This window comes from Eurosta solidaginis, chromosome 1 (genome assembly GCF_040869045.1).
Source record: "Eurosta solidaginis isolate ZX-2024a chromosome 1, ASM4086904v1, whole genome shotgun sequence".
NCBI lineage: Eukaryota > Metazoa > Arthropoda > Insecta > Diptera > Tephritidae > Eurosta > Eurosta solidaginis.
In genome coordinates, this window is record NC_090319.1 from 305,799,711 (window position 1) to 305,827,327 (window position 27,617).

Consider the following 27,617-nt stretch of genomic DNA (forward strand, 5'->3'; position numbering starts at 1 on the left):
CGCTAAGTATTTGAAACCCTCTTTCCCTAGGTTTTTAAGCATCGGCATGGCTATGCCGTCTGGGCCCACTGCTTTGGATGGTTTAGCGCGACCAATGGCGTCCTCAACCTCTCTAGCGGTGATGGTAATTGGTGACGCGCTGAGTTTGTGTTTATGTGCACGTCTATTGGCTCTCCGTCTATCTTTGTCGACCGTAGGATGCATTATATATTGTCGGCAGAAAGCGCTCGCGCATTTTTTCGCATCCGACAGCACCTTATCGCCAAAGGCGATGGAAACTTTGTCTTTGTGCTTAGTCGGATTCGATAGGGACTTTACGGTGGACCAAAGTTTACCTACACCGGTAGAGAGGTTACAACCTCTTAGGTGCTCTTCCCATTTCGCCCGCTTGTGTTCGTCCACAAGCAATCTGATGCGTTGGTTTATATCCCTTATTTGGGGGTCGCCTGGATCAAGCTGTCTTATAAGGTCGCGTTCCCTCGCTAAGCTCGCGGCCTCCGCCGGGAAGTGGGGCCGGATTTCGGGAATTCTCCCGGCGGGAATGAAATGTGCCGAGGCGGATTCAATGACCTTACGGAAGGCACGCTCCCCTTGGCGGGCATCAGTCGGGATAGGGAGGGCAGCAAAGCTGCTGTCTGTTGCAGATTTATATTCTTCCCACTTTCCTTTTTTGAAGTTTATGAAAGTGCGTTTTTCGGTGACGATGAAGTCGGCGGTACGCTCGAACGAAATAAGTATGGGCAGGTGGTCGGATGCCAATGTTACCATCGGCTGCCAGTTGACGCAGTTTACGAGTTCTGCGCTCACGATTGAGATATCTGGCGAGTTATGACAGCTTCCTACCATACGTGTGGGGGCGTCTCCGTTAATTGTGCAGAACGTCGTTTCGTCTATTTGATCCGCCAACATCTCACCCCTACTGTCCGCCCGCAAGTTTGAATGCCATAGGTCGTGATGGGCATTGAAATCGCCTAAGATAATGCGATTGTTGCCAGTGAGTAAGGCCTCGATATTAGGGCGGTATCCACTGGGGCAACAGGTGACAGGAGGGATGTAGATGTTGATGATTTCTAGATTTGCATCGCCTGACCGGACAGATAGGCCTTGACGTTCTAAGACATTGTCACTGCGGTCGATGCCAGGATCAAATATATGATATTGCACAGAGTGGTGTATAATAAACGCGAGGCCGCCTCCATTTCCGCTCTCGCGGTCTTTCCTGTAGACATTATAACCAGAGCAGGTCTGCAATGCAGATCTTGCTGTGAGTTTAGTCTCTTGAATCGCAGCAATGCGGATATTGTGCCGCTTCATGAAATCGACTATCTCCGTAATCTTCCCAGTTAGTCCATTACAGTTGAACTGCAGAATTCTGAAGTGCATGAGGGGTGACGCCGCCACTCTAGGGGTAAGTGAGGGGTGACTACGCCTAGGTTGTGGAAGGCCAGGACGCAATTGCTGTTGTGGCCTTGGGACTGGGCGCCCTTGGGCAAGCATTGGGGTACCCGGATGATTTGGGTTTGCGACCTGGCAACATGGCGCGATGAAACCCGTCGAGGGGTTGCCGTCGCGGAGACCAGAACATCTAGGAAAGTGGCACCACCCAAGGCAGGAGCTGCATTGAGCGGATGTCGCAAACCTATATATTCTGTGCTGGCAGACGGTGCAAACGGAGGCAGGGACTAAGAGTCTGTTTCCCTGACCTGCACGATTGCTGCCAGAAAAGAGGGGAGGAGAAGAAGACGGGGGCAGGGGCTGATGCTCAGCATTGCTACCAGCTCTACTACGAAGGTAGTAGTTATGAGTGGTATCAGCTGTTTGAGTTGTTGGCGCCGTGGGGCGCGAGCAGCAGCGGGTACTTGTTGTGGCTTGCTGAGCAGCGAAGCTGCTGGAAGGTAGTGGGGATACGCTTAGGCGTAGACTACGGGACGCCCTTGGGCGTGAGCAGCAAGGAGCCACAAAATATTTATAAAAGTTACGTGGACGTCGGGTTTTGGGATCAAGCCCAGAACAACCTGTCCGATGCAACCATCCCTTGCACGAGACACACTGAACAGAGTACGACCGTCCTAAAAAGATTCTTTTCTGGCAAATGCAGCAAAACCATTTCTCAGGACCGGGGTGAGGAGACGGACCCGGATTGGGTTCGATACCTTCCCGGAGTAAGAGAATATGTAGCAGTCCTGCTGCAAGGAGCTGCTGGGAGGATGACAATTTGTGGGAGGGACGAAACAAATTAAATGGGGTCACACTGAAATGACAGTCCTTGGTCGGGAAAAATCCCGAGTCGCTCCGGTACATAGAACCGACTGCCTTGGGAAGCGAATTATAGCTTCTCATATGCGCGTGTATATGTGAGTGATACTTGCACAAATTATTGCCTACTTTTGGGAATATCTCAGTGTAGGGTTATTTATATACTTGTAATAAATATACTTTGTTATATTCAAAATTATTATAGGCTTGTATGGTCAGATATTTGAACAGTGCAAGATTAAACTTCACTTATAAACCCGACGTTTCGCCAAGCTCCTTGGCATCCTCAGGGGTTGGACATCTTTATTTAAAAATAATAACAATAAAAAAGACAAATTTGTAAAAACAAGTTGGAACATAAACATTGTAAAATCATGACACAAACATTAAATGCGGAAAAAAGAAGCTCAGATGAAATAATAATTAAAATAAAATATCACAAAACTCATAGGAGTATATAATACCATGCATGTTTGGTATATTTGTCAAAACTAAGTTCAAATCATAAGCATAATAGATATGCTGCCGCAATTTGATCAGTATCTTCTCGTCTATTTACTGTTTTCTCTCTATTTTTTAGTATGTGAAGACTCTCTAGTGTGTACCGCTTTTTCTCTTTCCTCTCTGTCTATTATTTTTGTATTTTGTAAATCAAATTATATTTTAAAATTTTTTTTATTAGATTCTTTATTGATTGTTATCAAAAAATTAAGATATTTTTAGTCATCAAAAATATCTTTTTAAAAAAATAAAGTTTAAATATATTAATCAAATTTGAATAGAAAATTATTATTTTCTATACTCAGATATATGCATGAGGTTGTGCGTTGCTCTCCGCTGCTTGTATGAACATTTGTATAGACATAATGATTAATTTGGTTATGTGCATACAAGTCACTGCTCAGTATCGGCTTAGAGATGATAGTATCCCTTAGTGTTGCTAATATTCGTCACAATATAAAAGATTTTTAAAAGGGTCGTGGACGAATAAAATAAGCTATATCTCTGCAAAAAAGAGCTTTATATCAATGGTATTTCAGTTCCCAAGTGGATTTATAACAGTAAATGGGAAAACATTTTTTTAAATCGGCGTGGCACCGCCTCTTTTATGACTAAGCAATTTTCTATGTTTCGGGAACCATAACTCGAAGAAAAATTAACGGATCGTAATAAAATTGGGTACACAAGTTTTCCCTATAGCAGGAAATATTTCTAGAAAAATGGACGAGATCGGTTAAAGACCACGCCCACTTGCATATAAAATATTTTTAAAAGGGTCGTAGACGAAAATAATAAGTTATATCTTAGTGAAAAAGAGCTTTGTATCAATAGAATTTTACTTTCTAAATTTAATTATAACATTAAATTGGAAAACACCAAAATTTATGAAAATGCGAGTGTCGATCGCAGTCGATTATCTTTATAATGGATAAAAAGTATCTTATATGAATCGAAATATTAAAAAAATATCAAAATCTGTTTCGTACAAGATAACTGTTTTAATAGTTCAAAGATTTGGCGATTAACTTGCATAATAACAAAGTGAAATGAAAAAGATGGAATCGACAAATAGTCGATTCTACTCCAATCGACACTCGCAATAGGGGGGAATATAATTTTTTTTTTTCAAAAAACTGTTGTAAAAACGTTGGTGTAGAAATTATCCCGTGCATGCAACAAACGAGAATTTTTCTTTCAACAAAGCGGAAAGATAATCAAAACAAGTAAGGAGGGGACTGTCTTCGGCTGTGCCGAAGACTTCATACATTCATGAATGGGGCTGAACAATAATCTTATCCCGTTCGTAATCTCCAAATAATCGGATGTATAAGATAAGAAATATATAGTGAAAAGATCTACATACCTAAACGATTTTTAAGATAAATATAAAAAAAATGGCAAAAAACCCCCTTATCTGAACGATCGGTATGGGATATATATTATATTTAGCTCCGATCGAAATGATTTTTACAGGAAATCTTCTATGATATATTAGAATATATCACCAAGTTTCACTTTTTTATATTCGAAATTAAGGGAGAAATTGCCAAAAATCTTTCTATCCGAACGATCGGTTGTATGGGATATATACTATATATAGCTCCGATCAAAGTGATTTTTTCAGGATATCTTCTAAGATATATTAGAATATATATCACCGAGTTTCACGCTTATACTTTATAAATTGCGGGAGGAATGACCAAAATGGTCTTATCTGAACGATCGGTTGTATGGGAGATATATGTTATAGTGGTCTGATCCTACCGGATCAAATGTCTAATATAATACAAAAATACATCCTTGTGCCAAATTTCATTGAGATATCTAAAATTTTGAGGTACTAGTTTTCGTTCAAACAGACAGACGGACGGACATGGCTATATCAACTCAGTTCGTCGCCTTATTCAATTCGGTATACTTAATGGTGAGTCTATCTTCTATATTTCTCAACGTTAAAAACATCGGACCAAAGTTAATATACCATTTCATGTTCATGAAAGGTATAAAAATAAAAATAAAATAAAAAAATCAAAAATAATCGAAAACATCAAAAATAATCAAAAGTAATCATTTTGATAAATTTTGATTATTTTTGATTTTTTTTTTTTGATTTTTCTCAATAACCGAAAAAAATCATGATTTTTTTTAATTTTTTCTAATGGTAATCAATTAGTAATTGCTTCTTTTGGTAAACAATTGAAATAATCATCGGCCATTAAAATAGGCATCTAATTAATTGATTACTAATGCTAATTCAAATTTAACAGGTCTGATTTCGATTCAAAACATATTGCGAGTATTTTCTATTAGCAATATAGGAGTATTACATATATGATTGGACCACATTATTCTTTTGTAGTTTGATCCATAAGCAAAAAAAAAGAAATTTTCTTGCTTTTCGAAGTTAGTCTCGAATACATATATATTGGTTTTCCATGTTCGAACCCAACAAACATTCGGAGTTATACGGGAATCAAAACAAAGTCCTCAATTGGAGCGTTTACCCTCATTATGAGCTCATTTAGGAGTCAGATATGAATGCAATCCCCTCTTGTGTTTGTGTTCGTCGGCCGATATGAGCCTAATTTCGTATATGATATGTGCCTGAATATGATTCATATAAGACACATATTTGCTTCATAAACAGCTCATTTTCAACTTTTTTTTGGTTTCCGAAAATATTCATTTTTGAAACTGTTCGGAGCCAATTATGAATCATATATATACTCAACAAAATAAATACATACATGGTTTATGCTGAAAAAAACTCAAATGCAGTGGCTCACAGCTTAATTGATAATTTTCATTTAAAATATCGCAAAGTCCCTAAAAGAAACCACATTCAAAAAATGTCAAAGGTTATTCAAAGGTAAGGAGAATTTATCAAAATTTCAAAAATTACCATCCAAATTTTCAGATTTTTTTTTCAGAATTTCTAGAAAATTTTTGAGTATGCAGTTTTGTAGCCCAATAAATTTTAGTATAATAGTGTGCAAGTTAGAAATATTTATTATAATATTAATTTATTGGGCTACAAAACTGCATACACAAAAATTTTCTAGAAATTCTGAAAAAGAATTTGAAAATTTGTATGGTCATTTTTGAAATTTGGTTAATTCCCCTTACCTTTGAATAACCTTTGGCATTTTTTTGAATGTGGTTTCTTTTAGGGAATTTGCGATATTTTAAATAAAAATTATCAATTTAGCTGTGAGCCACTGCATTTGAGTTTTTTTCAGCATAAACCAAGTGTGTATTTATTTTGTTGAGTAACTGTATATTGCTTTTTGTATTCAAATTTCATTTTTTTATCTTCTGGAAGGTCCATTGAAATTAGGGAAGCATACACGAAACGTTGTTGAGAGGGCAATTATGCGGCGAAAATTAATCAAAAATATCTGTAACACTTACGCTTCTGATTAGTAACGATTTCACATGCCCAGCAACAATAAAATTAATACAGAATATGTCCATGTTAAACAGAGAGCAGAAAATGCTTTAAGATCATTTACATATTAAATTTTTATTCAAATGAAACATTTTCTATACTAATGTATGGATGTTTGTTTCAAATTTGGTTTGTTAAATATACATTCTAAGCATTCGGCTCATAATTTTCATAATATTGGAGTCATAAAGCGACTCCTCCATAATCATGTCCCTGATTCTCATATTTATCACATACTTTGGATTCATTTTGGACTCCTTGGCTTTGAGCGCTCCGAGAATGGTTGAGGGGAATGAATATATTGTAACGAATTTTGGGGAATTCCGCTTATTTGAAACCTTCTGCCAACGTTCGAATCGCTAAACTGTTGAATAAATCACTCCAATATTCTGTTTTGCAAAATGGTCTTTATTAGATTACTTTGAGAGTAGTACAATTATACTTCACTTCGCAACTGATAGCGTGTTTAAATAAAACGGATTACTCAGCTTGCGCTGTTTTTATACTCTCTGTTGCCTCGCCCGCATATTTCTCCAAAGTTCTAGACGTTTCACCTTATAGAATTCTTGTATCTCATGCTTGGGAATGAGTTATATGCGGCTGATGAGTACATGTGTTTGTGAGTATCTCTTGTTGTTGTTGTTGTTGTTGTAGCGATAATGTTGCTCCCCGAAGGCTTTGGAGAGTGTTATCGATGCGATTCGTTGCCTTGTATGTATGTGTGTAAATGATGATTGATTTGTTCATGTACACATGAGTGGCAGCTTGCTTTATTGTTGTTGTGCCTTTATTTACTATCCTAGTGATGTCAACATTCGCCACAATATTTTATTTGTTTAATTTAAAAAATAACAATCTAGGCGTTGTTATCGTTCTTTTCTTATATAATAGGTTTTATGAGAAATCAAAAGAAGAGATCATGATTTCGATTAATGGAATATTCGAATTATTAGAATGCTTTTATATTCCATTTTCAGGATTCGATTATTTAACATCGGATAATCGTACATTGTACATTTCTCAAATAATTGCTCGTTTTCGATTATTCGGAAAATCACTGCTGAACGATTATTCGAATGTTGAAATAAGCATTCGTAAACTTTAAGCTTAAAAGCTCAATATTTTCCATTTTAAACCAATGTGTGTATTCGCTAGTCCAGAGCAGCAACGAAAAATATGCTCTACTACTGCTTCGGCTGTGAACATGAATATAGTATAGATTAGAACCTTGCATAAAAAGTGATAGTAATGATCTGGTGTTGCTACGAGCTACGTCGTGTTTTACACAGGGTAGGTAGGACGCTGCCTTCCATGGTCATTTCGGGATCATTTTGGTCACTTTCGGATGGTTTTATGGCCTATTTCGTTACAATTTCGTGATGATTTTAGGACCTGTTCGGGGCCATATCGGGATGGTTGTAGGGACTGTTTCGGGATCAGATCGAGTTCACATAAGGGTGGTTTTCGGAACTATTTCGGGATAATTTTGTAGCTATTTGGACTCATCACATTTTTCTTCGTTGAAAGCGATCACCACAATTAGGTTCCCAAAAATTGTAAAAACGGTAGATATTTGAAAGTTTTGTGACATCCTTACCAAATATTTATTTACCCGAAAGTTTTGTATGCTTTCTTATTTTTTTCTCACCGGGATCGGAAGTTCGAAAAGTTTAACTTAGGGATACCATTTTTGAGATATATCATTCCAAGATCTAGATCAAGAAATCTACTAATCGGTTGAACTAACAAAGATTCAACATAGAAAAAATGTACCACATATTGCATACATGGCGCATACGTAATATTTTTGTAAGAACAACTATTTAAATAGCGAAATTAGATTAATAAGCGTACAAGTCTAAAATCGATTAATCGAATTTTAAGAGCCCTAGTCAAAAAGACAGTATCCGAAAAAATAGATGCATTAAGTTACACACCCAAAAAAAACAGGTTGGCGAATCTGGTACCGTGACATATGTATTCCCATGCATATTTATAAGCTGAATCCGAATCCTCACTCGGAATCGGCCTTACTGATCGTGGTTTGCCTCTAACCAAATTGTGCAATTTATCGCTTTTATATTTTCAAAGATGTGTGCTTTGAACAATGTTTTATAAGGTTAAACAGAAAAAAATAATATGGTTCAAATAAGAAAGACAGACGACGTCCTCTTTTTTATCTATTTCATTTTTAATATAAGAAAAAATAATATATTAGGAAGGATCTTCGATCATCGAAAGCCAGCATATATAGTATGTAAGTTAAAATTTCATTTATAGAAATTTATTTTTTAAAAAGATCAACGGACTTGTTTCGTCCGCTTTACTTTCTTTATTGAGTTCACTTTGCAATTAAGACTAGAACTGATTACAATTATTTTCTTAATTTAAAATTACACCTACTATTGGCCTCACGTCACGTTGCACGTACATGTGCCCTTATTGATCAATGCGGAAATTGATCTTTCCGCTGACAGTTGTTTATCCATTTGGTTGACCAATTTAATTTACCAAAATGCTGATAAATCGTCAGCAGTTGTTGATTTACTCGTGAAGAGATTGTTGTTTACCAATTTGGTTGACCCATTTAATTTACCAATTTAATAAACTGCTGATGAAGTGTCAGCAGTTATTGATTTGTTTGTCCAGAGGTGTTGACCGTTGATAGTGACCAACCTTTGTTGTAGTTGTTATAATTTGTTGCGTTAACTCTTCCCCCTTTAAATATGATCGTCCTCGATCATTAGTAGAATGGTAGATTATTGAAGTTTACGTATGTTGGACTTTGACTTGTAGCGCTTGTCAGAGTAGGTTCGTGGCTCGTGCAAGTTTGCGCTGGCATTGTTATTTCTTTTTCATCATATTGGTTTTTTATGGATCGTTTCCTTAGGAGGAAAAGAATTATTGTAATTGTTAAAATTGCTGCCATTGTTTCCGTCGGCTTCTAGCTTGCCGTTAAATTGGTTTAGCAGTATTACACCTGGTTTAACTTCTTCTAACGTGGGGACGTGGTGGTCGTTCGTTGAGGAACATGTTGAATTGAAACTATTAATTATTCTAGCTACACATGTATCATAACTTAAGTCTACTAGATTAGTTTCTTTGCAAATTATTAATTCATTGTAACTTTTGCATTCTTTTTTCATTCCAAAAATTTAATTTTTTCTTTTCAAAATTTCCTTATAGTTAGTTTTAATTACAATATTGTTTAGCCGTTTTACAGGTCTTATAATAATCCTTTTAAATGTTTTCTTCAATGTTAGAGGTATATTTACCATATATAAAATTTTCATCTTGTTACTTAATACATTTACTTTTTCTTTTGCCCGTTGGATGGCATATCTAATATTTATAAGTTCTTCTTTAATTAATCTAATTCTATTTTGCAAATTTATTATTATTTCCGTTATAGTATCTTCATCTTTCCTAATGGTATTTAACATCTTCTTTACTATGTGGGTTATGTTATTTATTCGCTTCTCAAATAATTCGTTAACTATTACTTGTTTATTATTATTTTCGTTTAAGTTATTTAAGTTATTATTTACTATATCAAGATCTTCATGATCAGGGGATCCGGCTATGTATTTCCATGCTGTTCCCAAAATGTCAATGGATTTTCTTTTCCTAACAGGTTGAGTAGGTTTTAATGCATTTAGCATTTCGAAGATTTGGAGGGTTTCATGTTTCAGGATGGGATATAGGAAGTGTTCGCTAGGAATTTGGTTGGTCATCTCATCGTATGTATCTGTTAAAAATTGTTCGTATTTCTCTAAGTCAATAAGATGAATGAATCTGAATGTACCGTCTTGTATTTACGCTTGTCCATTGTCTATCGTTACTAGTTGCGATTTACTGTAGTCTAAGATTTGTACGTCCGAAGAGGAAATTGTAATTATAATGCTAAAGATGAAAAATGTGTAGTGGTCCATTATTACCTGAAAGGAAGAAGGGAAAAATCTTAACTTTTTATTAGGGCCTTGTGAATTGTTCGTCCTGATACGGTTTTAACTGTTGTCCTATGGTTTTCGGAAACCGTCTCCTTTTTATACTTTGGAGTTAGCTTCGAGCCTAGTCTTTTATTTATTTTAACATAAATGACTTAAATGATGGTATTTTGACACCGTTATTAGCTTGTGGCCTATTCATATAATTTACAAGTGTAGGGACTTGTCGACGTCCATTGGTTCTGGACATGGAAGTTCAGGCTTGGAAGGGGTTTGTTGACCAAATGGTCTATTTTGTTGGCTATTGTGGTAATTGTTAAAGGTAGGTTGAGGACGATAGTGATTTGCAAAGTTCTGGGGTTGCATCTGAGGTCTTGGCATGTATGCCAACTGGGGATAAAATTCATTAACAGGTTTTTTGGGTGGGAGAGGTGGTCGGAAGTCCAGAGACTTCCTATATGCGCTATTGCTATTCATTGCGTAATGAGAACGAAAGTTTTGGTTCTCTAATTTTAGGCATAGGCTTGAGGAAGATCTACTTGCTCTCTCATACCAAGCAGTCTTGGTAGATCACCTTTCAGTCCTCCTATGAAAGTGTGGAGGGCTTTGTCCCGGTATGTGCGGGTAAGTAGATGCATAGATTCTGCACCGACTTGCATGCATCCAAGCTTATTTAGAATAAGTTCGAGATGGGAATAAACGCGTAGGTAAAATTCTTAAATAGTGAGGTTTCCCTGCACTAAAGAGGTCATTTGGTACTGTTGTTGTTGTTGTAGCAATGCTCGCCCCACCTAACAGCCGCGACCGATAACAAATTTTCATCAATATCCTCTAACGGGAGTCCAAGCAAATTGCCGTTTCAACAGGGGTGGACCATAAGGAAATGGGTGTTAGAGGCGTTGGTTCCACATTACAATTGAAGAGATGGTTGGTGTCATGTGGGGACACATTACAAGCGGGGCATACATTTTGTATGTCGGGGTTGATTCTGGATAGGTAAGAGTTTAACCTGTTACAGTATCCAGAACGAAGTTGAGCAAGAGTGACACGCGTTTCCCTGGGGAGTATGCGTTCCTCTTCTGCAAGTTTTGGATAATTTTCTTTAAGTACTGGATTCACCGGGCAATTCCCGGCATAAAGGTCCGACGCCTGTTTATGGAGTTCACCAAGGACCTGCATGTGTTATTTCGCTTCATACGGCTGGGTTCTCAGGTGCCGTATTTCCTCAAAATTCTTACGGAGATGACTCCTTAAGCCCCTAGGCGGTGCTGGTTCATCAATCAGATGTCTGTTGGGATGCCCAGGTTTCTGGGTATTCAACAGGAACTGTTTGGTCAGCATCTCATTTCTCTCCCTGATGGGGAGTATTCTCGCCTCATTATGCAGATGGTGTTCTGGGGACATAAGAAGACAGCCCGTGGCGATTCTGAGAGCAGTATTTTGGCAGGCCTGTAGTTTCTTCCAGTGGGTGATTTTTAGGCTTGGCGACCATATGGGTGACGCGTAGCACGTAATCGGCTGGCTAATTGCTTTGTATGTAGTCATGAGCGTTTCTTTATCTTTTCCCTAAGTACTGCCAGCGAGGGATTTGAGGATTTTGTTACGGCTCTGAATTCTCGGAACAATTGCGGCTGCGTGCTCACCAAAATGTAGATCCTGATCAAACGTCACACCCAAGATTTTGGGGTGTAGGACAGTCGGTAGCGTAGTGCGTGGATGTTCAAAATGGTCGACATTTGGGACGTCCATGTTGTAAATAAGGTCGCGGAAGATTTAGTCGGTGATAATGCCAGGTTTCGCGAGGCGAAAAAACTGGAGAGATCAGGGAGGTAGCCGTTTATTTTATTGCATAGCGCATCGATCTTTGGGCCTGGGCCTGTTGCCATTATTGTGCAGTCATCGGCGAAGGAAACGATTGTGACTCCTTCCGGTGGTAAAGATAGCTTAGATATGTAGAAATTAAACAAAAGTGGGGATAGGACACCACCCTGTGGCACCCCTTGTTTAATTCTCATTGGTTTTGATGTTTCGTTTCTAAATTGCACCGATGCCTGCCGACCACCCAGATAATTTGCGGTCCACCTTTTAAGACATGGGGCAAGGGTAGACCCTTCCAGGTCTTGCAGTAAGGAGCCATGGTTGACCGTATCAAAAGCTTTTGATAGGTCTAGCGCTACGAGTACTGTTCTATGGTGAGGGTATTGATTTAAACCGCAATTTATCTGGGTGCTAATGGCATTTAGCGCGGTGGTAGTGCTATGGAGTTTTCTGAAGACATGCTGATGAGGGGCTAGCTGCAAATTTGCTTGGAAATAAGGGAGCAAAATGGCTTCAAGCGTCTTTGCCACTGGCGATAGGAGAGATATCGGACGATACGACTCACCTACCGCCAGAAGGATAGAGTAAGGATAATATTAAGCAATAAATTCAGAAATACTAAAAATTTAAGTGAAACAGAAAAAAAACAAAGTTGTGAATTGAAGATTTAAGGAAAATATTAAAAATTGAATCATATCAAAGATCGAAAAAATATTAAAATTTTAAAAAGAAAAGGGTTATGAAGTGAAACCTTAAAAAGAAAATAAAGTAATAGAAGATTAAAGCAGAAATAGTGAAGAATCATAACCACAACATTTCTTTTAGGAAACTAAACAGTGCTTGCACTAGTTTACATTCTGATATACCAATTTATAATAATATCTGGCTTCTACATCCATAAAATAATATAATTCAAAGTTGGAATTCACTACGTTCGTGTGGACCCTCCAGCTTATAACCGAATATTCTCTGGGATTCACCACCAAAGGGACCCTCCAGAGAATAATAATACAAAAAAAAAAAAAAAAACACCATATATTAATAGTATTAAAAATAGCAAACTGAAATAATGTACAATTTTTTTTTATAATGTCAAACCCTAACCTATGTCTCGCTTATCGGTGTAGTGGAGGGTAAGGCATCTCGAGATGGCCTTTTAATCCAAAGGTGTATTATAAAACTCGAGGGCAATGTCGGCGTTGCCCACAACTTTATTCCTTATAACGTTAAGGATGCCGTAATATTTCGGCGTGCCATGGACGGGTTCGTAGATCTGAAGGATGCGTTCTACGCTTTTTTCTAAGAGTTAAACTCTCCTGGATTACCGGAAAATTCGCGGAGGCATCTGACAACGTCCGGTATTTTGTCAAGCTTAGTTATATTGTTTAGGTGATTTGCATCAATAGTTACATCTGAGATTTGCGAGAAATTTGCATTGGGATTTAATGCTGCCTGGACTAAATTTAGTCCTTCCTGTTTAAGCATATTGGGGACAAGTCCTGTTACTATGGTTGTTAATTAATCCATATTAAATGGACCTGAAGAAGGGGCAGTTGGTTGAGAAGGTGGGTTAGGCGCATGTGCATTTAACACAGGGGGTCGGACTAAACTGTTAGGGTTTGACATTATAAAAAAAAATTGTACATTATTTCAGTTTGCTATTATTAATACTATTAATATATGTTTTTTTTTTTTTTTTTTATTATTCTCTGGAGGGTCCCTTTGGTGGTGAATCGCAGATAATATTCGGTTATAAGCTGGAGGGTCCCCACGAACGTAGTAAATTGCAACTTTGAATTATATTATTTTATGGATGTACAAGCCAGATATTATATAAATTGGTATATTATAATGTAAACTAGTGTAAGCACTGTTTAGTTTCCTAAAAGAAATTTTGTGGTTATGATTCTTCACTATTTCTGCTTTAATCTTTTATTACTTTATTTTCTTCTTAAGGTTTCACTTCATAACCCTTTTCTTTTTAAAATTTTAATATTTTTTTGATCTTTCATATGATTAAATTTTTAATATTTTCCTTAAATCTTCAATTCACAACTTTGTTTTTTTTTTCTGTTTCACTTAAATTTTTAGTATTTCTGAATTTATTGCTTAATATTATCCTTACTCTATCCTTCTGGCGGTGGGGTGTGGCTCCGTTTTGTTTCGACTACTAAGGTACCTTTTGCGCACTTTTGAAGGAGTGCGTTCCTTTCCTACCGGAATCCAACGCGATTAAATCAGTTAACTTCTGTTCGACGTCTATTGTTGGATTATTCCACTTCGCTGCGCGCGATTCAAGGACTTCTGTATCTTGTGTTATTATTCCACTTCGCTGCGCGTGATTCGAGGACTCCTGCGTCTTGAGTTATTATTCCACTTCGCTCCGCGTGATTCAAGGACTCCTGCGTCTTGTGTTATTATTCCACTTCGCTGCGCGCGATTCAAGGACTCCCGCGTGCAACCGTAGATTCACAACACTTTTTTCAACTTTTCTTCAAAAACTTTTTTTTGCGAACGTAACCGGTCCCTGCTCGAGCGCCAGTTAAAATTTTATTTATAGAAATTTTTTTTAAAAAGATCAGCGGACTTATTTCATCCGCTTTACTTTCTTTATTGAGCTCACTTTGCAATTAAGACTAGAACTGATTACAATTATTTTCTTAACTTAAAATTACACCTACTATTGGCCTCATGTCATGTTGCACTTACATATGCCCTTATAGATCAATGCGGAAATTGATCTTTCCGCTGACTGTTGTTTACCCATTTGGTTGACCCATTTAATTTACCAATTTAATAAACTGCTGATGAAGCCTCAGCAGTTATTGATTTGTTTGCCCAGAGGTGTTGACCGTTGATAGTGACCAACCTTTGTTGTAGTTGGTATAATCTGTTGCGTTAACTTGTATTGCACGCTAACTTTGAAAAATCGGTCAACGCTTTTTGGTATGTTAGTAATATGTAGAAATCTCTACAAAACTGTTAGTTTGGTACAACTTCTAGGCGAGTGTTGTATACTGTTATTACTGGTGTGCGGTTCCAAACGTTTTAAAGGCCAATTAATGGTGACTTATCCATAGCCAGATAACACAGCTGATTGAACCAACCTTATGGAAATCAATGTTATCGATTAAAGGGCCAATTAGTGGTGACTTATCCATAACCAGATAAAACAGCTGATCGAACCAACCTTATGGAAATCAATGTAATCGATTAATGGTGCCATACCATAACGCTAATGTCATAACCATACCATAGCCAACCAATTGGTTTTTGGTTTCTCGCCATATCCATAACCTAAAAATATTTAATTTGATGAATTTAATAAATTCTTGTAGATTTTATTGTTTTGGATACGTTATGACTAAGAGACTTATTTTTTGTGGAATATGTTTGTAATTTTTTGCGTTTTCTTCTTTTTGTGAAATTTTCACGATTTTTAGGTTAAGGCACCATTAATCGATCACATTGGAGATGGTTATGGATATACATAGGTATGGTTACGACTATGGCGTTAGGGTTAAGGAAGTTGAATTGGCCCTTTACGGCCCGTTTCTGCCGGATACGAGTCGAAATGCATCATATACGTTTCCGGTTCGAACCGTAATGAGCCCCGGGTCACTTGACCTATCCCCTTACCACGGCGGCAGCAATTTTTTTTTTTGCAAGTAAATAAAATATAAAAATTTTGTTCTAAATTGATTCACATTAAAATAATTCAATCACATTTTATATATATTCTTATTATTAGTATTTTTTTTCATTTAGATCTTACTATGCTCTTTATTTTTATATTATTGTTGCAAATGTACATGTGGATGAATATGACTGCTTTTTCCACTCATTTTTGAATCATAATTTTGTGCTAGGGCTGTTGACGCCGCTGCTGCTGCTGCAGTACTTGTACTGGCTACAATATTGATGGCACTAGCTCCTCCAGTTGTTGCAGATGCTGGAACCGCCGAGATAGCTAAATCAGGTGCTGGTAATCGTTTCCCTTCAATAATACTAGTACTACCAGCCTTTACAGAGACAGTGCCAATACCATTCCCACCAACACCACCGGTTAACTCAATAGCAGGTGTCTCCACTAATTGTTGTAAGTTTCGTAATTCCGTTGAACGCAAACTTGCTGATAAGCTTTCGCTTGAGGCAAGAGATGTCGAAAGTGGCGAATTGCGGTCCATAGATGAAGTTACATCTAAGAAATTAAATATTCAAATATTAAATATAGGTGACTCATTTTGTTTTGTTGATTTTCCAAAAAGGTGGATAATTGAGGTATATTAGAACAAGACAAACCGGTTTCGGTGATGTGCCATCATCAGTGTATATTTTTGTTTGAAAGAAAACGAAAATTGACACTGATGATTGCACAACGTCGAAACCGGTTGGTCTCGAAACCAAATTTGGCAAGGGATGAATCAAAATCAAATTAAATATATGTAGATGCATAAATATTTAATAAAATTTTTGTATTGAGAACAAAGACTGAACAATCTATGAAAAATGACATGCGGGACATTTCTCTGGAGTAAAATTTATAACTTTGTGATATTTTTATACTCAGCTGAGCAGAGCTCAGAGTATATTAATTTTGTTTGCATAACGGTAATCCGTAACGGCATAAACTAATCGAGATAGATATAGACTTCTGTATATCAAAATAATCTGGGCGAAAAAAGAAATTCATTTAGCCATGTCCGTCCGTCCGACCGTAAACACGATAACTTAAGTAAATTTTGAGGTATCTTAATGAAATTTGAAATGTAAGTTCCTTGGCACTCATCTCAGATCGCTATTTAAAATGAACAAAATCGGACCATAAACACGCCCACTTTTTCCATATCGAAAATTTCGAAAAACCGAAAAAATGCGATAATTCATTACGAAAGACGGATAGAGCGGTGAAACTTGGTAGGTGGGTTGACCTTATGACGCATAATAGGAAATTAGTGAAATTTTGGACAATGGGCGTGGCACCGCCCACTTTTAAAAGAAGGAAATTTAAAAGTTTTGCAAGCTGTAATTTGGCAGGAACGTTACTCCTATTACTATCAGCCCAATTCTAAATATTCCCTCGGAATTTTGGTCTCGCGGATTTTTTTATTCCCGCGGAAAAATTCCTCCAATTCTTTTCTCCTAGGGAGAACAATAATTGGGGAATAGGAATTTCGAATTTTCGAAGTCAGCTGTTTTTCAATGGCAATTTCGTTGCGTATTTCTTATTTTGTTTAAAAAATTGAAAAGTTTAATTATTATTGCAAATTTTTTTGAAATTAAGAAATCAATGCACAGTATTGCATTTCATGTAGTATTCACTGAAATGAATAATGAATAGGTGTCACAGCAACATCAACAGAGGAGCATAAGAAGAAGAAGACGGCGGGATAACACAAATCCGCCGGAGTTGGCTGCTTCCATTCAGCAAAGCAATTTTCTGCCGACCAAGTCGAGTTGAATTCGTCTTTCGTCATATGCCAAAATCTATTTAAGCCCTGTTAAAAACTCCTTGCGCAATTTCTGGATGGTTGCATCAAATATACCAAGAGCTGCTTATGATATACTTTTCGACTTAAAATAAAGAATATTGTCGTAGAATGGACATATTTTGGCACAAATTTGTACAAATAAGAATTATTTTTTAAAAGAACCAATTTCCTTTAACTATTTCGATGCATTCCCTTTAACTTAACAAGTGCAAAAACTCCTATGAAATGGCAGAGAAATCCCCCTCTCACTCACATTCATAATACATACCTACTTTTCTCCCATACCGGTTTCCGCTTTTTCGAACATTGTTCAGAATAGGAGGAAGGGGAGAAGGGAAAAAACTCGCACGGAATTTTTGGGTAGAATACGAGGAATGGGAGAAGGGAAAAAACTCGCACGGAATTTTTGTTTAGAATTGGGTTGTATACGTGTGCTAAATAAAAATTAGCAAAATCGAATAACGAACACACCCACTTAAAAAAAAAATTTTAAGTCAAATTTTAACAAAAAATTTAATATCTTTACAGTATATAAGTAAATTATGTCAACATTCACCTCCATTAATGATATGGTGCAACAAAATACAAAAATAAAAGAAAATTTCAAAATGGGCGTGGCTCTGCCCTTTTTCATTTAATTTGTCCAGAATACTTTTAATGCCATAAGTCGAACAAAAATTTACCAATCCTTGTGAAACTTGGTAAGGGCATAGGTTCTATGACTATGACTGTTTTCCGTGAAAATGGTCGAAATCGGTTGAAGCCACGCCCAGTTTTTATACACAGTCGACCGTTTGCCCTTCCGCTCGGCCGTAAAACGATAACTTGAGCAAAAATCGATATATCTTTACTAAACTTAGTTCACGTACTTATCTGAACTCACTTTGTATTGGTATTAAAAATGGGCGAAATCCGACTATGACCACGCCCACTTTTTCGATATCGAAAATTTCGAAAAATGAAAAAAATGCCATAATTCTATACCAAATACGAAAAAAGGGATGAAGCATGGTGATTGGATTAGTTTTTTGACGCAAAATATAACTTTGGAAAAAACTTTGTAAAATGAGTGTGACACCTATCATATTAAGTAGAAGAAAATGAAAAAGTTGTGCAGGGCGGAATCAAAAGCCCTTGGAATCATGGCAGGAATACTGTTCGTGGTATAACATATATAAATAAATTAGCGGTACCCGACAGATGATGTTCTGGGTTACCCTGGTCCACATTTTGGTGGATATATCGAAAACGCCTTCAAATATACAACTAAGGATCACTCCCTTTTAAAACCCTCATTAATTTAATTTGATACCCATATCGTACAAACACATTCTAGAGTAACCCCTGGTCCACCTTTATGGCGATATCTCGAAAAGGCGCCCACCTATAGAACTATGGCCAACTCCCTTCTAAAATACTCTTTAATACCTTCCATTTGATACCCATGTCATACAAACACCTTCCAGGGTTACCCTAGGTTCATTTTCCTAAATCGTTATTTTCCCTTATTTTGTCTACAAAGCTCTCAGCTGAGTATGTAATGTTGGGTTACACCCGAACTTAGCGTTCCTTACTTGTTTAAGTTTCACTTTTGCCGCTGGAACTCACTTAAGTCGTACTACATATTACAACTTACCTGTCCTATCGGTGTCGGGGGAACAGGCAGCTAGAAATGCTCCACCTTGCGGCTTAAATACTGACATCATAATCTTTTCTTCCATTTGCATAATAATGGTTTTCTGTATGTCATATTTCTTGTTAAGTGCCTATTGAAATAGATTAAATTATTGAAAAAAAATATATATATATTGAAAGATTAGAAAAGATAAAATTAATTGGATTTTAGGATACCAAGTCTGGAATTCGGCGAACATATATTTAAAAAAAAATTTATATTTCAGTATTTTTATAAATCCATTTAAAAATTAAACCGTTTATTTTTGTGAGGGTATTTAAAATATTCTTCTCTGCTCGAGATTATTGCCTTAATTGTTGTTAATATAAAAGTTAACACGGCTGCAGCTTAAGCTATTATCTTCCTGTGTTTCTACTGCTTTGGTTACGGCTAATATATCCGCTTGGAAAACGCTACAGTATACTGGCAGCCTGTAGGATCTATTTATTTCCGGGTCAGCACAGTATACCGCAGACCCTACTCCTTGCACTACTTTGGAACCATCTGTGTACACATGTATCGCCTCGTTGTTGTTGTTGTTGTATTAACGATAAAGACACACCCCGAAGGCTTTGGGGAGTGTTATGTTGTTGTTGTTTTTGTAGCGATAAGGTTGCTCCCCGAAGGCTTTGGGGAGTGTTATCGATGTGATGGTCCCGGATACAGATCCGGTACGCTCCGGTACCACAGCATCATTGAGGTGCTAGCCCGACCATCTCGGGAACGCCCGAAAGAGGAGTGTTATCGCTGTTGATGGTCCTTTGCCGGATATATCGATCCGGTACGTTCCGGTAACAAAGCACCATTATGGTACTTCTAGCCCGAGCATTTCGGGAACGATATATATGACCATATTAAACCTTCTAGGTCATCCCGCCCTCCCCACCTCCTAGCTTGGTGTCGCCAGAGCCTCGGCTGTTAACGAAACAGGATTCGCCACGGGAAGGTGAGGTTGACAATTGGGTTGGAGAAGCTATATATTGCGCTGGCAACCCTTTGAGAGGGTTGCGCTACACAACCCCTTGAATAAATTTGGTATTTTAGTCGCCTCTTACGACAGGCATACCTAGCGCGGGTATATTCTGATCCCCCTAACCCGCTGGGGGGTGTATCGCCTCGTCCGCCATTTGAGCACCCTTGCGCCAACCATCCACCTCTATTGTGGCCTTAAGATCTCCCGCGAAGCGCAGATAGGGAATGAGGCAGTCTGTTCGCCTTGTGATTGATGACGCTATACTACTATGGTCGGCACTCAAGCTGCCCCGAGACACCGAGCCTGGTTGCAGTTGTTAACGCTATGTTCTTTGCTACCAGGTCTACAGCTGGAATGTGCATAATGGCATACAGTGCAGCCGTCGGGGTTGTTTTCAGGACTCCCGTAATGCTAAACATTGATAGCCGGCATACCCCCTCTAATTTTTTGAGGTAGGTTGTTTTGTGGCTTTCCACCAAACAAGAACTCCATAGTATAGAATAGGGCTTACAATCGCTGTACAAACCCAACGAGAAAGAGAGGGCGATAAGCCCCACGTACACCCCAGAATTCTTTTACATGCATAAAGTGCCGTTGATGCCGTCTTGTTGTTGTTGTTGTTGTAGCAGTGCTTCGCCCCACCTAACAAACGCGACCGATCACAAACTGTCATCATCAATATCCTCTAACGGGAGTCCAAGGAAACTTGCTGTTTCAACAGGGGTGGACCATAGGGAAAGGGGTGTTAGAGACGTTGGTTCCACATTACAATTAAAGAGATGGTTGGTGTCATGTGGGGACACATTGCAAGCGGGGCATACATTTTGTATGTCGGGGTTGATTCTGGATAGGTATGAGTTTAACCTGTTACAGTATCCAGAACGAAGTTGAGCCAGAGTGACACGCGTTTCCCTGGGGAGTATGCGTTCCTCTTCCGCAAGTTTTGGAAACTTTACTTTGAGTACTGGATTCACCGGGCAATTCCCGGCATAAAGGTCCGACGCCTGTTTGTGGAGTTCACCAAGGACCTGCTTGTGTTTTTTCGCTTCTTACGGCTGGGTTCTCAGGTGCCGTATTTCCTCAAAATGCTTACGGAGGTGACTCCTTAAGCCCCTAGGCGGTGCTGGCTCGTCTGTTGGGATGCCCAGGTTTCTGGGTATTCAACAGGAACTGTTTGGTCAGCATCTCGTTTCTTTCCCTGATGGGGAGTATTCTCGCCTCATTATGCAGATGGTGTTCTGGGGACATAAGAAGACAGCCCGTGCCAATTCTGAGAGCAGTATTTTGGCAGGCCTGTAGCTTCTTCCAGTGGGTAATTTTTAGGCTTGGCGACCATATGGGTGACGCGTAGCACGTAATCGGCTGGCTAATTGCTTTGTATGTAGTCATGAGAGTTTCTTTATCTTTTCCCCAGGTACTGCCAGCAAGGGATGCCGTCTTCACCCTCTCCTCTACGTTGAGCTTCCATAACAGCTTACTGTCTAGGATGATTCCTATATATTTTGTGCAAGGTTTCTCCTGTAGTTTGTCAAATTTAATTACCATCGTAGTTTAAATAATCTTTCATTTTCCTCGTATCTATTTTTTTATGTAAAACACAAGTTCTTTAGTTAGTTCCTCCTCTTTTTCGTTCCTTTTTCTTAATTGTAGATACATACATAGTTAACGAATAAACGAAACGAAAAATGCTTCATGTAAATCCGACCTAAGGAAGAAATACTATCCCTGGCTCAAACTGTTGCGCCCTTGCAGAATCTACGGCATAGATTTTACGAAAATCCTCACTACAATATATTTAGAAATAACCATTTTTGTTTAAATTAATTTAAATGTTTCAATAATAAACAAATAAAATAATATTTTATAAAAACCTTGAACATTTCCTCATATTCATCCTTTACAGTTTTAAGCAAACGTTTTTGATCGGTAATCACTTTTTCGCTACTCTGAAGTTGTGATTGCAATTCGTTTATTTTATGCTTTGCACTTTCGTATTGTGAAGTTTTCTCTTCTAACAGACGACGCAATTCTAATAAAAATAATTAAAATAATTTAAATTCTTTGTTGTATATACTTTTAAATATGTTAGATTAAATATTTATATATCTTTTAATTCTTTGTTGTATATACTTTTAAATATGTTAGATTAAATATTTATATACCTTTTAATTCTTTGTTGTAATTACTCTGAAACAAATGAAATTCCTCATCGCGTGCTTTGAAATTATCAAGATCGGATAAGCGGTCACGGCACCTAATTTGCACCTCACCCATAATAATAAATTCAGCTTCCAAACGCGCCAGTTCTTGTTTACATTGCAATCCTATATCCGCCTGCTGTTGCGCAAGTTGCAGCTCTGATGTTAGATTAAATATATGACCCCGCAAATCCTCCAATTCATATGTATCGCCTTTTCGATTAGCGAGTTCTTCCGTTAAACGTGTTTGCAGATTATCATTGGCCTGACGTAGGCACCTATTTTGTTCAATTTCACTTTGGTATTTCAGCTTTATTTGTGTCAATTCATCTATGTATAGCTGTTCGCGCTCGTTATGCTGTTTAGTATTCCTTTCGATTTGATGTACAAGTTCTTTGTTTTTGACAGTTATACTCTTAACTTGTTCCCGCAAGCGATCTCGCTCCATTTCAACACTGCGCTTATCACGACTACGTCCCATTAGACGTCGATTTCTTTCGGCATGCATATCACGACGATGCCGCTCATATTGCAACTGCAGATAAAGCAGCTGCAGTTGTTCCTAAAGAGTATATTTTAGAAAGGAGTTAATTAGAAGAGTTTACAAATATCTTTACTTTTGTAGTTACAAACCTGATCGAAACGCCCTACATCAGTTGCATCTTTTGGTTGTATCGTTCGCGAAACATATAAGTCGAGTATCTCTTGTGGATGTAGTAGATTTTGTTCATGTACATGGCGTAAATTAACGTTTTCGAATAACATTTGAAACAAAGAATTTTCATAATTTTGTGGTACAAACTCTATAGTTTGCGTTGAAACATGTGTGCGAGTATTGACCATAAGCGTGCTGTCAATTGCCTGTTTCTTCGCACTTGCAATAGCAAGCATTTTACCACTTTTTTGCAAGCGATTCTGCGAAATCGATAATTCATTAGCTTTTGCCGCTTTCAAAATATTATTAGTAGTGGTATCAACTGTTTCTTCATCGCTGTCCTCTTGTTTTCTCTGTAAAACATTTTTCACAAACAACAAATTAATTGAAGAACATGACTTTGTTCGCCGTACATTGCCATATCCAAACTCGACAGCCTCCAATTCCTCATTTTGTTTTGCATTCCATCTTACTCTTGAATCATTATAGCAATCGCTTACCATGCGACTGCGACGTTTAAGGCCTCTTACAATCATAACTTGCATAGAACGACTGGTAGGTATTTGTAAACCACCTTCCGTACACATTGACCGATCTGTTTCGTTGCAGTCACTGCAAATTTTCGTAATATTCTCTAGTGTCGAATATATTGATGTTGTTGATAGCGGAATTGAAAACCCCGACTGTGCAGATATGTTTGGTATCGGAGTTGCTGAGGGTGTGGGAGTTTGAATTGGGGTAGGTGCAGGTGTTGGTGTTGGAACTACTGATGATGCTAGCTGGTGCTGATTATGACTTGCTATATCATTGCCATCTATATCAGGTGTCCCACTTTTCGCTAAAATATGTCCAAAACATTACTTTACATGAACATATTTTTATGATAATATATTACATTCGCACTTACAATTGATCTCATTAGGGGAACGAAAGCCGCTGGTTTGTTGTTTAGCCAACATTGTTTCTATCGTTTGAAAAGGACTATGCGAACGGCTACGATCATGCACAATTTGTTGTATTCTACGATCGTATGTTGTGGATACGTGCGTCACTACATGCGTATTTATGTCACGTTCAATAAGCGTATTGGCTCCTTGTACGGCAGGAATGCTAGTGCCCTCGGCCGCCGCTGCTGCTGCATCAGAAAAATTAAATAGGTTTTGACTTTCTTTACGCAAAGGCGAAGACGGTTGACTAGCAAAAATGGCACGCACTGCATGAGGATTTGCCAAATGCTGTTTCAAATCTTTTAAGTCTTTCATGGGTGTGGTTTCTGGAGTTGCTTCAACAGCGGCTTCAGGTGGTGATGACCCGGTAAGGCCCACAATTTGGTTTGAAACATTTGAAACAAAAGCACTTGAAGACGCCAATGGTAGCATATACGAAGGCGTCGGTGTAAGGGGCATTGGACCAGATGCTGTTATTTCGTTATAAGGGCTCCAAATAGGCGCACTTGTGTTTTTCGTATTTGCTGCATCACAGTCTTGTAACCAAATTGGACTATTATTACTTCCAATAAGGAATCGTTGTTGTTTTTGATTTTTTTGATATTCAGAAGAATATAATATTTTGTCCGAACTATAGGAAGTTTTAATGTCGGTGTTTTTTTTTATTCCTAACATAACGTGTTGTGTCTCATCAGTTGGTGCACCATCTATTATTCCTCTTGACATTGGAAGTATTTGTTCAGAATTTAGTTCCTAGAAGATGTAGAAAAAAAAATTTCATATCATAGTTATATTGCCCAATTTTAGTGGCAATGAAATATTTTCCATTTCGGTTTTACATAACAAAGTATCTAAAAAGGTCAAACATTACTTGTCGCTTATATTAAACGTTACAGTTCATAACTACCTAGTAAAATTATACTAGTATCACCCGGGGTCGAAAATTCGATCAATCCAAATTCTTGGATAAGGGATATCAAAACTAAAGCTTTTATGGAGATTTCTATGCATGGGACATACAAATTTGTCCGTGAGATGTGCCTTAGTCCATTAGGCATAATTTCTACTCCTCTGTACAACTCCGTGTTTATGTAGAGTAGCTCCTGGTTTGAACTAACCTGGAGTTTTTGGTATTTTAGCTCTTCTTAAATAATGTTCAATCTACACACTGATGAAGTGAGTATACAGAAATCGGAGCGTAACTTATTAAAATGGAATTGGCTAAACCGAAATAAAGCATAGGAGGTAAACTCGTCATATAGGGGTTTTACTTTCTGTGTGGTTAGTACTTAAGGTTGTTTGGGTGATGCTCTATCGTAATGCATCAATCATTTTTGGTAGTTAGCAGGTTTTCACTGCAGGCTAACGATATGGTTATAGAATTCTATGTGTGCACACTTCCTTTTGCGAAACTACCCATATAATCAATATCCAGGGAATACCCGTGATGCAGATTCTGTCGTTATGGATATATACATATAGAATTGAAATTGAATGGTTGTGCCACACCCTTCTTTCCGATTTTAACGTTAAAACTTAGAAATTAGCAATACTGACAGCTTTGCCAAGTTCAGCCATATGAATTAATCGGTACAGGAGATATTCGATATGAAAAGAAACATTTGTATGGAAGGTACCACACCCTTTTTTCCAATTCTTTTTACTTTATTTATTCCACTGACAAAATATCGATTTTGGGCATCTGCCTGCCAAGTATCATTGGTCTGATTTTAGTACCCTCAGAGATATTTGATATTTGTATATACATAGATATATGTTCTAAGTATTAATTTTTTTTTACCTGATGTAGCATGGGTAATGACAATCGAGCACATTCCTCCACAACATCGTGTGGCTCTTTTTCTTTCCAACGTGCGTGATTAACTTCACTGTCCATTGTTGCCGTTACCAGCATTGGATGCATACGTACTGTTTCTAATAATGGTTTGATTGTATGATGAAAAATTGCGCCCTTTTCTTTTTTAACAAAATCACTTAAAAAGGCCATAAAATTACAAGGGTACATTCCGTACAAACGATGAAATAACATTTGAAGACCCAGTTGCAGGTGAACAAGCCGTTCATCTGATAGTCTCTTCGGATTTTGACAATTCCACGATGCTAAATGACCGAAAACTTCAAACAAGTCACCCAACATATTTGGAACTAAATTAGGTATTATTGGTAGCAAAATTATAATACAAAGTAGTGCGCTCATAAGTGGTACGATATCTTTCTCCGTCTGAAATTATGTCTGTTTAATTATAACCAACATTAATTGTTTTTGTACATACCAGCAATAGCTTAAATATATCTTTCATAAGGCGATGTTTTTCAACTTTAAATAACCAAGTTGGATTGTTACGCACAACAAAAAAAAGTAAATTGAGCGCTTGTAAGCGATGTGTTTGCAACTTAAGCCATTCAGACATGCGATCAAAAATGAAGGTATCATGCGGAGGCTGCACTTTAACCAAAACCTCCATAATTCTTTGGGAACCAGTTTTATAGTAGTATTCCATCATATAATGTACCGGCCACGTTTCCTTGTCTAACAAATATTGCGTTAAATAGCAGAGTATAAAATGTTATTAATACATCCGATGAACTTACTTACAACAACAACAACTTACTTTGGGTAAATAACTCCACCAATTTTCTTTTGGATTCCTCACATTCATGAGTCTGATTGGATTCCAAATCAGAGAAGACCTTTTCCACATCCATGGCAATAGTCGATGACACTGCTAATGGCTATGCAATTTTCCCCTGGCTCCAACTAGGACTACTCATTTATTTCCTTTTGCTTTACTGTCTCCTATACATGTATTATTGTAAACATTTGGTAATGCACATGCCGTTATTTCCTTACCTATGAAATTGATTTTTCGTCATATTCTCCGGGATGTTGGTTTCAATGCTCAGGATTTAGTTTGCGCAGAGAAATTCATCCAATAACTTCATTTTAATTTTCCATCCACCGAGTAGTAATTTTAACAGGAAGAACAATTATGCTCCTATTATTTTTTGCAAATGTCACGTAAAGTGCAAGTTGATTGCCAAATTTGACAGTTGGAATACCACAAAATTAGTGATGCCATGCAAGATTCAAACTGTAAGGCCGGAGGAAGTTCAATTCAGGGACTACGATTAGTATCCGGCCGAATACCGTTTTTTGGTAGAATCCGCGCCCGAACCTTGGTTTTGGAGTTCTGCCGAATCAAAACCGATAAAATTTGCCATTAGTGTACCAGGAATTGCCAATAAATATAAACAAGAGTTGGTAGAATGATCCTCCTAGATGTCAAAACTATTTTTTTATCTATCAGAGGCATATTTGAATAGAGGGGATCCTTTCCCCACCACGCCAGGGGTGGCGTCTCGAAGCCCGATTTATTTACTTTAACTCCCAACTCCAGACCAAGGTGTAAAAGAAACCGTACGCTCACTTCTTCACAAAATTTCATCAAAATAATTTTATATTTTACGTGGAATCATTAATGGCGCACTAATGAAACATGCATCCTCCGTACCGTCATCCGGCAATTTAGGTAATTCTTTATTTGCAGCCTATATAGATGACGCTATTGTGTACAAAACGATCGTAATTCGTCTGTTAGAGCCTCATTACCTTTGGAGCTATCTGTCTGAAACGATCGTCGCAATTTAAATTTTTTTTAAATACTCTCCCGCGGTACAATGACATT

General features: G+C 37.6%; 1 protein-coding gene across 1 annotated transcript; it reads right to left on the reverse strand.

The window, feature by feature from the left end:
• Positions 1 to 15,692: 15,692 nt before the first annotated feature.
• Tsc1 (tuberous sclerosis 1 protein hamartin) lies at positions 15,693 to 26,962 on the reverse strand. The gene is made up of 10 exons (XM_067761377.1): positions 26,783 to 26,962; positions 26,544 to 26,728; positions 26,205 to 26,461; positions 25,712 to 26,152; positions 23,871 to 24,663; positions 22,942 to 23,801; positions 22,273 to 22,870; positions 21,982 to 22,139; positions 19,099 to 19,228; positions 15,693 to 16,171 (listed from the first exon to the last, which is right to left on the reverse strand). The coding sequence occupies exons 2-10, from the start codon at positions 26,635 to 26,637 to the stop codon at positions 15,765 to 15,767; spliced, it is 3,738 nt and encodes a 1,245-aa protein (XP_067617478.1). The 5' UTR covers positions 26,638 to 26,728; positions 26,783 to 26,962; the 3' UTR covers positions 15,693 to 15,764.
• Positions 26,963 to 27,617: the final 655 nt, after the last annotated feature.

What these genes read in the sequence shown, in the direction of transcription:
- Tsc1 (XM_067761377.1), bottom strand. Translation starts at nt 26,637, where the DNA reads ATGGATGTGGAAAAGGTCTTCTCTGATTTGGAATCCAATCAGACTCAT. An exon ending in GGTGGAGTTATTTACCCAAA is followed by an intron (nt 26,462 to 26,543) that starts GTAAGTTGTTGT and finishes AATATTTGTTAG; the next exon opens with ACAAGGAAACGTGGCCGGTA. An exon ending in ATGTAGGGCGTTTCGATCAG is followed by an intron (nt 22,871 to 22,941) that starts GTTTGTAACTAC and finishes TATACTCTTTAG; the next exon opens with GAACAACTGCAGCTGCTTTA.